This window comes from Mizuhopecten yessoensis, unplaced genomic scaffold (genome assembly GCF_002113885.1).
Source record: "Mizuhopecten yessoensis strain PY_sf001 unplaced genomic scaffold, ASM211388v2 scaffold6719, whole genome shotgun sequence".
Classification (NCBI taxonomy): domain Eukaryota; kingdom Metazoa; phylum Mollusca; class Bivalvia; order Pectinida; family Pectinidae; genus Mizuhopecten; species Mizuhopecten yessoensis.
This window is the reverse complement of record NW_018406690.1, coordinates 1,199,707-1,211,373: the sequence shown is the minus strand read 5'-3', so window position 1 is coordinate 1,211,373 and position 11,667 is coordinate 1,199,707. Positions and strand designations below refer to the sequence as shown.

At 34.7% G+C, this 11,667-nt stretch overlaps 1 protein-coding gene across 1 annotated transcript; it reads right to left on the bottom strand.

Moving 5' to 3' along the window:
• Positions 1-2,459: 2,459 nt before the first annotated feature.
• LOC110452484 lies at positions 2,460-9,949 on the bottom strand. Its single transcript, XM_021501045.1, has 3 exons — positions 9,864-9,949; positions 8,119-8,994; positions 2,460-3,148 (listed from the first exon to the last, which is right to left on the bottom strand). Exons 1-3 carry the CDS (start codon positions 9,898-9,900, stop codon positions 2,460-2,462), a joined length of 1,602 nt encoding a protein of 533 aa, XP_021356720.1. The 5' UTR covers positions 9,901-9,949.
• Positions 9,950-11,667: the final 1,718 nt, after the last annotated feature.

Here is an 11,667-nt window from a genome sequence, read left to right as displayed (position 1 = left end):
TTAACACGTATACATTTGCATGTAAACGTTACAAAAGTCAAGTGAATGAGTTGTCGAATCCTGCACCGTTCTATGGTATTACTTTTCAGTGTAGCGGCCGGTATGGAGAGCTTTCAAGCATTTATAATGTTCTTCATTTTGCCCTCTTATAATTAGAAATACCATTACAGTTCACAAAAATGTTCACATTCAACGAAATATTCAAGTCATGACACAGGGTTTGAAACATGTACATGCAATGTAATTTTTACATTTCCATATACGTGTATGCGTAATCTGAAGTTGCCAATGCGCGCAAACAACAAGTCTCCGAAAAAGATACAATGTTGTACACTGCTTCTAAAATCAAGGACGACACCGACCTCAAACGTTCTATCGACCAATCGACGAGCCAGAGGCAGTGAGTGACACGCTGAAACAACCGTTCGGTTTGTGGCCGTGTTCTTTTTAAACACGGCTTGTTGACACCGTGACGATTTTGATTGTAACATAGAATGTGATCTAGCTGGTACATTTGCAGTACTCTTTTCAAATATATTTGAAATTGATATGTACATCTTATTTCAAACGCTGGCCCATATAGATGATAAAGCTTCACATATGTTATAAAAAAAATCTGTAAAAAAATTATGCAATGGAAATAGAGGGAAAATAATGTTACTCTCTTAATCTTGTGTGTGTGTGTGTATATATTTTGTTTATCTTATTCAATATTGAAACATGCAACAATGTATCGGATTGTATTAGTATTTTTTTTATCAATGTCCACGCTGTACAAGATAACGATTAGTTCGAAGTCGAGCGAAATCCATGCATAAATAAATCAATTAGCATACTGCGCTCTGATTGTTCAATGGTTTTGCCCACCAAATTTGTCTGATAAGGCCATATTCTGATGAAACTTGGTGAGGATATTATTCAACAACAAAAGCTCTGAAGCTGGTTTCCACAATAATTTAGTCAAATATGACTTGAATATGATGAAACTTTGTCAATAACTTAACTAAAACTGCTTATGATTTATAAGCAATAAGGCAATAATTTTGGCTGTAATGGTTGAAAATAATCAGTTATTGGCCAAAGGGGTAAATGCCAATTTCTGTTTTTAACGTTTGAAATATGGATAAAGGGGAGCGATTCATATGCAAATGAATTATCTTAAGGTCTAAAATGATATATTCTAGAAAAAACTTGGTACCCCTCTTCTGACAAACCTATAAAGATATACTGTACATTAAAGAAGCGTTACACATTTACATAAAACTAGGATTCATAACAACATCGACAGGTAATATGAAGGGCACTTTGTCTTTACTTTGTTCCCCATTCCAAATATTTTTTTTATCTTGGTATATCTTTTGCCTTTGCTTTCAGGACTTTCAGTACTTTGATTTTGTATCCAAGCGTTTGTATCCCTGCGTTAATCCTCATAAATGATAATGGAACCTACATTGCATGCTTCATTTACTCAATTTCAATACCAATTTCAACCTCCTGTGCAACAACTTTTTTGCGACAACTCAATAAATATCTTATAACATTTTCACAAGGCATTTTTCATTTAACTATCATTTCCGGCGTTTTTCTGGATAGAACAGATTTATTTTAAAAGAAAAGTATCTGAAAAATATTTTAAATTTATGATTCTTTTACACCTTAAGAAGAAAGTGTAGCTAAGGAGGGATGTTTTTGTTAAAATTTCATCTTAATTAGAGTACCTGGATGTATCCAGTTATAATTTGAGTGCTCGGTCATGTCATGATGGAGAGGTACACCCAGACTTACCCTAGTTTGTATTCCTCAGTTGAACATTATTAAGTGAAAAAGCTGATCAAAGATATATATGTCTTTTTCCTTAGCATTAGCAGGTAAAACAATTATAGTTCCTATATACAATTAAAGAAATTATCACTGATTAAAACTAAACATCAGGGTAAGTCTATGCCAAATACATTAATTTTACTCTTGAGTAAATTCTGTAAAATGAATAAAGATAAATAAGATGCCAGAGTTATAATACCTCATTTGTAGTATAAAAACAATTGTTACACTAAAACTTGTTCTTATCGCTTTGCTTTTTTCTCAATTGCTCTAATTGTGTTTTCTCCGATTCTCAAACGTTGAACTTGCCACTTAACCCATTCCTATCCAGAGGGATGGGAAATAGTCTGAAAAACTTGAATCTAATTGTTCCCACAGTTTTGAATGATTCCTTACTGGATATTTATAGTAAATGACGTCACCTCCGGCGAGGTATCCCGTCCACCATCCGAACGTTCCTACAGTCATAATGGTGTGGTTACATGCCACCAACACGGCAAAGTCCACTTCCGGCCGATTTTTAGTGTAAACATACTTTATATGTACATTAGTTAGGTCTCTGAGTTCTTGCTTAGCCCAGTTTAATGTAGTAGAACATACGATGAACACAGGATTAGAGAACTTTGACAGGAAGTATGCTATGGAATGTTTAATGTAAGTCCCAGTGGCCACATTGTACCCGAATTGTACCTTCCTTTCCACCAATAGGTCTCCACGCCTAATATGAACCCCAAGTATGTGACGGTATTTCCTTCAGAATCCACCGACAACGATTTCGCAGCTTGATATAGAATTGAATCTGCCACCACCTTTAATTCATCTTTCAATGAGAATTCCAGCAGAATTTCTGACTTATACTTTTCAAAGTATTTCGAAGATTGGAGATATTTCCTCAGCGAAATATCACTTTTGTAACCCATCACCCTGTTATTAATATTGCCATCATAGCGGCTACTGAACTTCGGATACACATGCTTCCATCGGGCACAGGAAAGGGAACGATTTGGCATGATATGTGCGGTCAGTTTGAACACATTTCGTAAAATGTCATCCTTTGGAATTACAAGTGTCCTGTTGACAGACCTTGCTATGCCATACGTGCTTGCATATACAAACATCTGATTACCAAGACGCCCTATTGCGCCTGGACATAGTTTAAAATCGTTTTTCAGCGTTTTCCTAACGTCCGATGATACCGTCATGGCAGTAGATTGTCGAGATGAAAATGTGTTGTTTGGTCTTTCGTTGCTTTTGGAAGACAAGTGGATGGAGATATTTTCCAGGATAATCATCATAATCACCATCATCAATGACATCAACACAAGACCTGTTGGGGGAAAAAATATACATGTAAATTAAACATTATGACAGTTTGTATAAATATATTTGACAAATATCTGAAAGCATCTAATGAAATAAGCTTATTCAAGAATTGTTGAATGCTTGTGAGGTCATTTTACATTATAGCTGTCTGTTATCCCCTCCCCCGTAGTTTATACCTTTCTTATGGCGTAAGATAAAATATCCTGTCGACATTTCTAGTTTGTTTCAGGGTACATCACCGGTTTAATTCCATGTACAAATGTGAGGGAGAGAAATGTATATAAGTACATTGCGTAACTGGTCTCAGCCGCTTGTGACCGGTTGATCAAACGACAAGTAGGGTTTTAAATGTCGTAGTCCAAGCTACATTGATTTTAGCTGGACGGTAGCTATTATTTTGTATTCATTTTTATACGAATGATTGTGAATAAAGTTTATGTACAGATTTGTAGAAGTCTTTTAAATCCTCCAACAAATGTTTATAGATGGGGATAAAAACTGTATTATGTAGAAATAAAAGAGAGAGAATAGGAATGCCATATTTTTCAAATAAATACAGGTAAATAAACTCTCATAGTGATATCACTGTATGTAGAATTCAAAATACCTACTTAAGCAGTATGGGAATGGTGTAACTGCATCAACCTGTATCTGTTAAAAGAATTTTATCGCTAGCAAATTAAGTAAAGATTAAATTTAACTTCTTTTACATATTGTCAATAAAACTAATGAGCGTAAAATAACACATAAGTACCCAGAGAATCTACTCTCTTTCGAAGGAGATTGCCCGACAATTTTGATGGAGCTAACCTTCCATGTAATTAGCGTCTTTCTGTGGTGGAATATTTTAACATTTACTTGCCGACTTAAGACATAACGATTTCGTCATATAAATCGGATTATATTCACATCACACGAGGAGAATGGAAAATGTCGATAAAAGGTGGGGTTCTTAATCTGCACACGCATGGATTTTATTCAAACTTTGCAATTTTAATGTTCGGGCGAAACCACTTCAGAAACTGATATTATTATTTTAAAGCTTGCAAAGAAAAGGCAGAAAGGGCTTGTATTGGTGTTTTACCTGAAAATTAGGGGGTACCCCGATATTTGATGTCATAAGTACACACAATCAGGATTGATTTTTGTAGATGTTTCAAATTATGATTGTGGAGACACTAAGCATTCTATTAATATGTATTTTGTATGTTTTTAGTCAGTAATGACTACACTCCATTAAAAATATCGAACACAAAAATCACACTTGAACATTCAAAGTCTATTTATATAAGTTTTCTTAGATGTCTCATCTTTGTAAGTCTTTAAAAATCGTTTTAGGGTATTGTTAACATCAGTGATTTTTAAAAATTTAAATTGAGAACCGGGAACATAGTCTACTGGACCTAGAGGACATCCTTGGAGGCAGCCACCTTTTGATGCCATGCTATATAACACCACTCCAGTATACCTTGCTCACAACACACATTTGCTGTCTGGCTGCCTTGCAAGCTTTCCTTCCAACTTGTTCTGTGTTGCTTATTTCTTTTTAATTTTTTATTGTCTTATGACTACATGTTCACTCTCCTTTCATCTTCATTAAGTTTTTACATTGTCTTACACTAGTTTCTTATACTATAATACTATAGAATTCTTTTCAGTTCAAAACCTGTATACAGTATGTCCAGAACTTGTTTAGCAAGCAGCATGATATATAGCGGAACAGTTTACTTCCTCAGGTGACTTTGAGGTTTGGGTGCATCAACATTCATCTGGTTTGCTCAGGGGTAAGATTCATTCTAGACATAAATCACAAACAAAATACAATGTCTGGATTCATCATTATCCACAGACCCTATCAAAGACTATTACTGTACTTGCCCTACAGGTAAGCGAACTGTTGGAATGTGTGCACATACTGCTGGTATATTATACTTTCTGGGAAATGCTTCGAAGCAAACTTCATCAGAACTATCTTGTAAACGAGTGTCTAATTTTAAAAAGTCAGTTATTTGCTGATATGGGGTATCGTCTGTGATAGCCCAGTTGGTAGAGAGTCCTATTAGTATTTTGAAGGTCTTTTGTGTGTGTCCCCGTCTAGCTAGTGCGCTGATAATTTATATATTCCCCCCCTCCCCGTAAGCTATGGGAGGATGGGTGATTGATACAGAAGTATGGAACAAAACCAAAACCAAACACTGATTGTTTTCTGCCAAAATGTAATACAATTAGTAGGCAAATTAAGGTAATATAACAACATCTGTCTATTTGACCTAAAAAACCTTCCTCCCCCAACCCCTTCTCGAAATCTGGCATGCATTCATACTATCTGACATTCGTTTTTCCAAATTAAAGGATAATGATACAAGTTATAATAAAAGTTACTGTTTCTGTTCAGTCATGATCATGGTATGATTGAAGTACTTGTAAAGTTTCACGAAAATCCTTGAGTAGGCAGGGTCTATGGGAATTTTAACATAGGCACGAATCCCACCTTTTAATATTTACATGTTTACATTTTACCTGACGAGATACTTCTCCTGACATTCGTTTCTTTAATTACCGCGCGTTGTCAACACAAATGTAATACCGACAATGAGCCTCTCTATCATAAAGCCCGGAACTAGAAAATTGAAAGGTATAGTTCTTTATAATGGGAGAGAGAAAAGCTAAGGTTGATTTGATTGAAAGTAGTATGAGGAGTTGTCAGACTATCGTAATAAGTTAATTAAGGAAAACGAGAGCTGTACACACAAAGTGTAGGGACAGGACCGTTACTGTTCAACACATTGACGATCGCATCTACTTATCAGATTTCTAAACTTCCAGAAGTTATTAGATGTTTGAGTAATCAAAATAATCAGGATATATGTTTCTATAAAATAACATTAATGAGACTCATCATATGTAGCTTTGTATAAGTCGTTTCCACCTTTTATTCAATTCTAACATATCTGTTTTTATAACAATGCTAACATGACTTTTAAGAGTCAACAAAAAATGACTTTTCTGCCATTATATATCTGTGTACAAGAGTGTTTTTATATATCAGTATTAAATATATAAATAATGACTCATTGAAACTAGGTGTCCCTACCTTGTCTAGTCCTCCGAATTTTATGTGTCGAGCCTCTTGCTATGTATACCATGCTTTCCTCTTAATATGTTTTTTTCATTGTCCCCGTTATGTACTTAAATTTAAAAATATCATTAAGGCTACAATTCATATAATTATACATGGTTAGAAGTGTCAGAAAATTCAATATTAAACAGATCCTATACATAAGATGTATATCCCAGTCAGGCAAATATAATTTCCTGAATGCTGTATCGCATACTTGAAACAGTGTTTAGTGATATTGGATTCATTACTGTACATTTAATGTGAAAAAGAAAATACAAGACTTGTAGAATATTTTATTGTCCGGAATATCGTCGTTTTACAAATATAACTTATTAGTTTTTACAAGACCTCTTAATTGAGTAAATATCACTAAAATGAAAATGCGTTTATCTTCTTCCTCCGCATGCTCTGTTATGATGGAATTGTTTTAAACGAATGTGTGGTGCACAATTGCTCAGCTCGAGGCCGTTACTGCTAAACTGTCTAAGTGTTTACATGTTCTAGATGTTCTTGTTAGATATCGATAAGGTTTTTATTGTATTCCTAAAACTTCGGATTTTTTTTTATCGATTTGAAGAATAGGAATTGATGTTCCACACTTAAGTTACTGAGGACCTACCTTAATAACTGAATATAGCTTCTAAGGAAAATGCATTTCTATTGACAACATAATAAGGGTAGATCTGTGAGGAGAGAAAATTTCGAAAGAATCAAACACTAGAGATGATCAGAGAATTTTTTTTAATGCAATTCATACTGTTCGCCAAATAGCATGGTTAGTATATAAACCAATAACCATTTCAGTCACAAACAACATATCGTGGTGTTGTGATAATTAATATATAGTATCATCTTGTGTCATGCAATGAAAAACATTGTCAAAATGTGACATACAGTTATATGTCATACGATGTTATACGATGTCGTACATTGGCATACAATGCTATACAGTATCATACAGTAACATATTCGTGTTATTTATATTCGCATTCATCCCCCCAAAAAAAAAAAAGTGGGTATTTATATTCATACCAGTCTTAAGGGTTTTTAAAAAGCAAACATTTTTTTTACTTCGGCTTTACAATGTTGCGGCATTTCCTTTTAATGAATATTAATTTGTCATGAGCAGACTTTTAGCTATAGTTCTTTGCTTTCGTTGACAGTTAAATAACTAAGGAAGGACAAGTGTGACCGACACCAATGGTATAAGGAAATGTCACCTATCTTCAGAACATAAGAAAGAGGTTTGTAGATTATAAACGCGTTTTATGCTGTAGCTAATGCTATATATATTACTTATGTATCAATTCACCTGGCTGTCATTCATCTCTTGCACGGAAGTAAACGGTAACTATTCCTTTTGTTGTGATATCTTTCTTGTTGTTGTCTTTTCGCCTGTTCCATTTCCGTATCAACTCCAAATTCCGAATTAAGCCTTGTGTGTTGACATTATATTTTTTATATTGATATACATTAGATACTGCGCCATATGATATACGGGTTTTTTTCAATGCGCAAACGAGATAACATTCAGACTGCTGCAGAAAAGATTGTGTGTAAAGAAAAAAAGAGGTATCCTGGCGACAGTTCACATATATGTTTACTAAATAATAAACAAAAAGGACTGGTTAACTGTCGGGTTATTCTGTCTGTGTGAAATAGGCAAGAACAATGAAGTAATTGTAATAATTGGTTATTGCTTACTGATTGTTGTACAGAAACTAGAACTGGCCATTTTTTCATCTACTCCATACCGATCCAGTTTGGATAAAAATAATCAGAAAAATTGCTGTCAAACTGTTTTCGTGCTTTTGTATGTTCTCTAACAGGATATTTATAATAGATGACGTCACCTCCGGCTAGGTATCCCGCCCACCATCCAAAACTCCCGACTGTCATAATAGTGTGGTTACATGCCACCAACAGTCCAAAATCAACTTCCGGTGAGTTTTCATGAAACACAAATTCGATGTGTGCGTCAGGGAGGGATTTGAGTTCATCCCTTGTCCACTCCACATCTTCTGTACACACTATAAACATTGGATTTGTATACCTCGATAGGCAGTATTTTATAGCACGTATAACGTAATCTGACGGGGCTATATTGTAACCAAACGATGAAAACCTTATACGAAGATAATCTCCACGTCTTACATGAACACCAATAAAGGTCACAGCCGTTCCTATAGGATAAAATGTAATGGCAGTATCACGGATAATTTTATTCGCTGAATTCTTTATTGAGTCTTTTAAAGAAAACTCAAGTTTAATTTCTTTTTTATATTTTTCAAAGAACTTCCATGATTGAAAATAATGTCTTAGCATGACATTTTCGGGAGATCTCTTTACTTTTTCGTATATATGTTTCTCCCATATTCCGGTAAAATCTATTCGTTCGTGTTTCCATCTTTCGCATGTGAATGTCCTATTATAAACAGCCTTTGCCGTTATATGAAAATACTTCCATAGCCTGTCATCCACTGGAAGTACGAGTTCCCTCTGTACTTCCTTAGCTATGCCATAGGAACTTGCATATTGGAACATTGTGTTGCCAAGTCGACCGATTTTTTCCGGACATAGGAGAAGGTTGTTGGCCCAGGATTTGTCGTTGGATGGATAAATCGCCGACGTGATCAGTCTCCTGTATGTCCCTCTGTAAGTCAGCGGGAACAGATAATTCACCACCGTGAATATTCCGATGACAAGGATGACGGTGAAAGCAGCGTTACCTGGTAAATATTGGAAAATTATATAGAAAATAGTACCACGTAAGCAGTACACAAGGGAATTCAAAATCTGAAAATAACGTATCACCAGTTTATCAATGCAGAACCCGAACTCAATTCAATACAAAACAAAGAACAAAAGGTACTGAGGAAACCCCAAAGAAAAAAAAAGATATGGTAAACCTTCACAACATATGGCCTACGGACCTGTAAACGTTTTCTTCGCCACGTGTGGCGTTGTCGTTATGCCTTTCGGCAGATTCAATGGAACATATTTATCTGAGACAAAGTGAAGTTTTGAAGCAAAATACATTAATCAGGCTCATCAATAAGGTTTTCGTTGCGAACAAACTACTAGCATTCCAGGATAGTGACTACTATGGCTTTATACTTACTGGACATGTTGATACCTGTTTACTTTGTGGTAATCCTACTTAAAAGTATCAGTCACTGATTTAACAACTCAGATGCATGACTTTTAAAACATCTGCCCCTAAAGTTCTAAGAAAAATGACAACCGAACTAGAGAAAACATGAAAAATGACCTCTCTTGCGATCCACCTCGCCTGTCATTCCCTCTTGGTAAAGCAAAAAGCCAAATTTACACATTAGATTAAAGTCATTTAGCTTCATTTTAAGCCTATTTGTTCGTTTATCATTATTATCCATTGAAACGCCTTTAGCGTCATCCCTCATTTTAGTATAATAATTTGCTTGTTAAAATGCTTCTGCTAATATTATTGCATATAAATCTTCACATATGATATTAATGATTACAAAATAGTTGCAAGTGGTACAACTACGCCTAGAGAAAAAGCAATGGCGGGTTGACATCCATATGTCGTTATTACCCAATTATTCTCATAACATACCTGACTTCTCCAGTTTCTTGTGTGATATTTTCCCCATTATTTATACCTGGGAGACACGAACACGGGGTGATGCAGACCACTAACACATGTAGTATGGTGTAAATGTAAATTTGGCTCCCCAGCTGCTACCGAGGTTTATTATAATCCTTCATAGTTTATTTTAGTTGAAACATCTGTTATACATTTAAGCTATAAACCCTATCCAACGATGGCTTGACAGCTCAATCAATATCATCGTTTTTGTTGTGACTTTTGAAATTTACTGAAAAGTAATTATTTCAGTGTTTATTATTTAATTTGAAAAGGTAAGTGATATATATCATATCTTGTTTTATTTATTTCGTGTTAAATGATAAAAATAATTTGTGTGATACTGTTCTGGTTGACAAAAGACCCTATGAGCTTACGCATTGTTATCAAACTAGCCTATAATAGACTCCACTAAGCCCTATACTTACCACAATAGGAACGGCAGTAAAACACATTGTGGTACAGCTTATTTAAGTTAATGGAAAACGTTTAATCGCCTTTGTTATCTGAAAAAGCCTCTCTTCAAATATAAACCTCTCCACATTATATGTCGCCTGTACATCATTTAAACTAATTTCACTTTTGAAAGACATGGAATACCACTTTTTTGTCTACAAATAACAATCGCAGATACTAATATTTTTGTCAATAGAAGTCGCACTTAAGCATCACTGTGCAACCAGGAAAGCAAAATACATAGATACGTAGGATGCCCGCATGTTTAATATTTTAGTTGAATGTTTTAAAAGAATATTGAGCAGACTTTCGATATTGCAATGGAAATTAACAGTGTCCGTCTTCTAGTAGACCAGGTTTTTGTTTTGTTTTTCTATGAAGCTATTTACAAATACAGATTAGATACCTGCCCGATTCTTTAATTCATATACTTTTATGATTGTTACCACATACAACTATACTGGCTCCTCGCTAATCTTCCAGAAGTGAAAATAAAAGATACGACAGACTTAACATCTTCCTCGTGTTAAGTATATCTTCTTGCACACACAAAAATATCATAGACACATCAAAAATACTCAAACAACATGTCTGGAGGTGTAATACGATCACACAAATTAAGCAATGAATTTAAGTTTGTCAGCATTAGCAATGTGTGTTATAGGACCAAAACAACATTTGCTAAAATATTTACTATTCATATTTACATTTTCATAGAGTAGTTATGCTTTATTAAGTTAATATAATTACTTATAATTGAAGTGCTGCCAGGTCATTTGTACAAACAAGAAGAAATGTATGAATTTTAATTACACGATGAACGGCGACAACCTGAAGAATGAATGGTGTGTGAAAGATCTTGGTTTTTGGCTGACCTCTTCAATGAGTTTTAGTACCCACATTAGACGTACTGTTTCCAAATCAATGCGAATGCTAGGTATTATAAAACGTACATGTAAAAGTTTTAAACAAATACCTGTTTTAAGGTCTCTATATATAAGTCTTGTCAGGAGTCAGTTAGAATACTGTTGTCAGATCTGGTCTCCTTACCAAACATATTTAATTCACCAGGTCGAAGTTGTCCAGCGTAAATTTTTGATTTTTTTTTTATGTTTTAAGGCACACGTTGACTACAATTCCATGTCTTACGCTGACACTTGTAGGCATTTTAATCTTCCTAGCCTCGAACATAGGCGGGCATTTTTAGACTGTGTATTTCTTTACAAATGTGTTAATAGTGCTTTTGATTGTCCATATTTAGTCAAGCAAATGTGTTTTTTAGTCCCTGGTCGTAATCTACGATCAACTCGTTTTAACC

What these genes read in the sequence shown, in the direction of transcription:
- LOC110452484 (XM_021501045.1), bottom strand. Translation starts at nt 9,900, where the DNA reads ATGGGGAAAATATCACACAAGAAACTGGAGAAGTCAG. An exon ending in CAAGAAACTGGAGAAGTCAG is followed by an intron (nt 8,995 to 9,863) that starts GTATGTTATGAG and finishes AATATTTACCAG; the next exon opens with GTAACGCTGCTTTCACCGTC. An exon ending in GGCGGGATACCTAGCCGGAG is followed by an intron (nt 3,149 to 8,118) that starts GTGACGTCATCT and finishes TTCCCCCAACAG; the next exon opens with GTCTTGTGTTGATGTCATTG.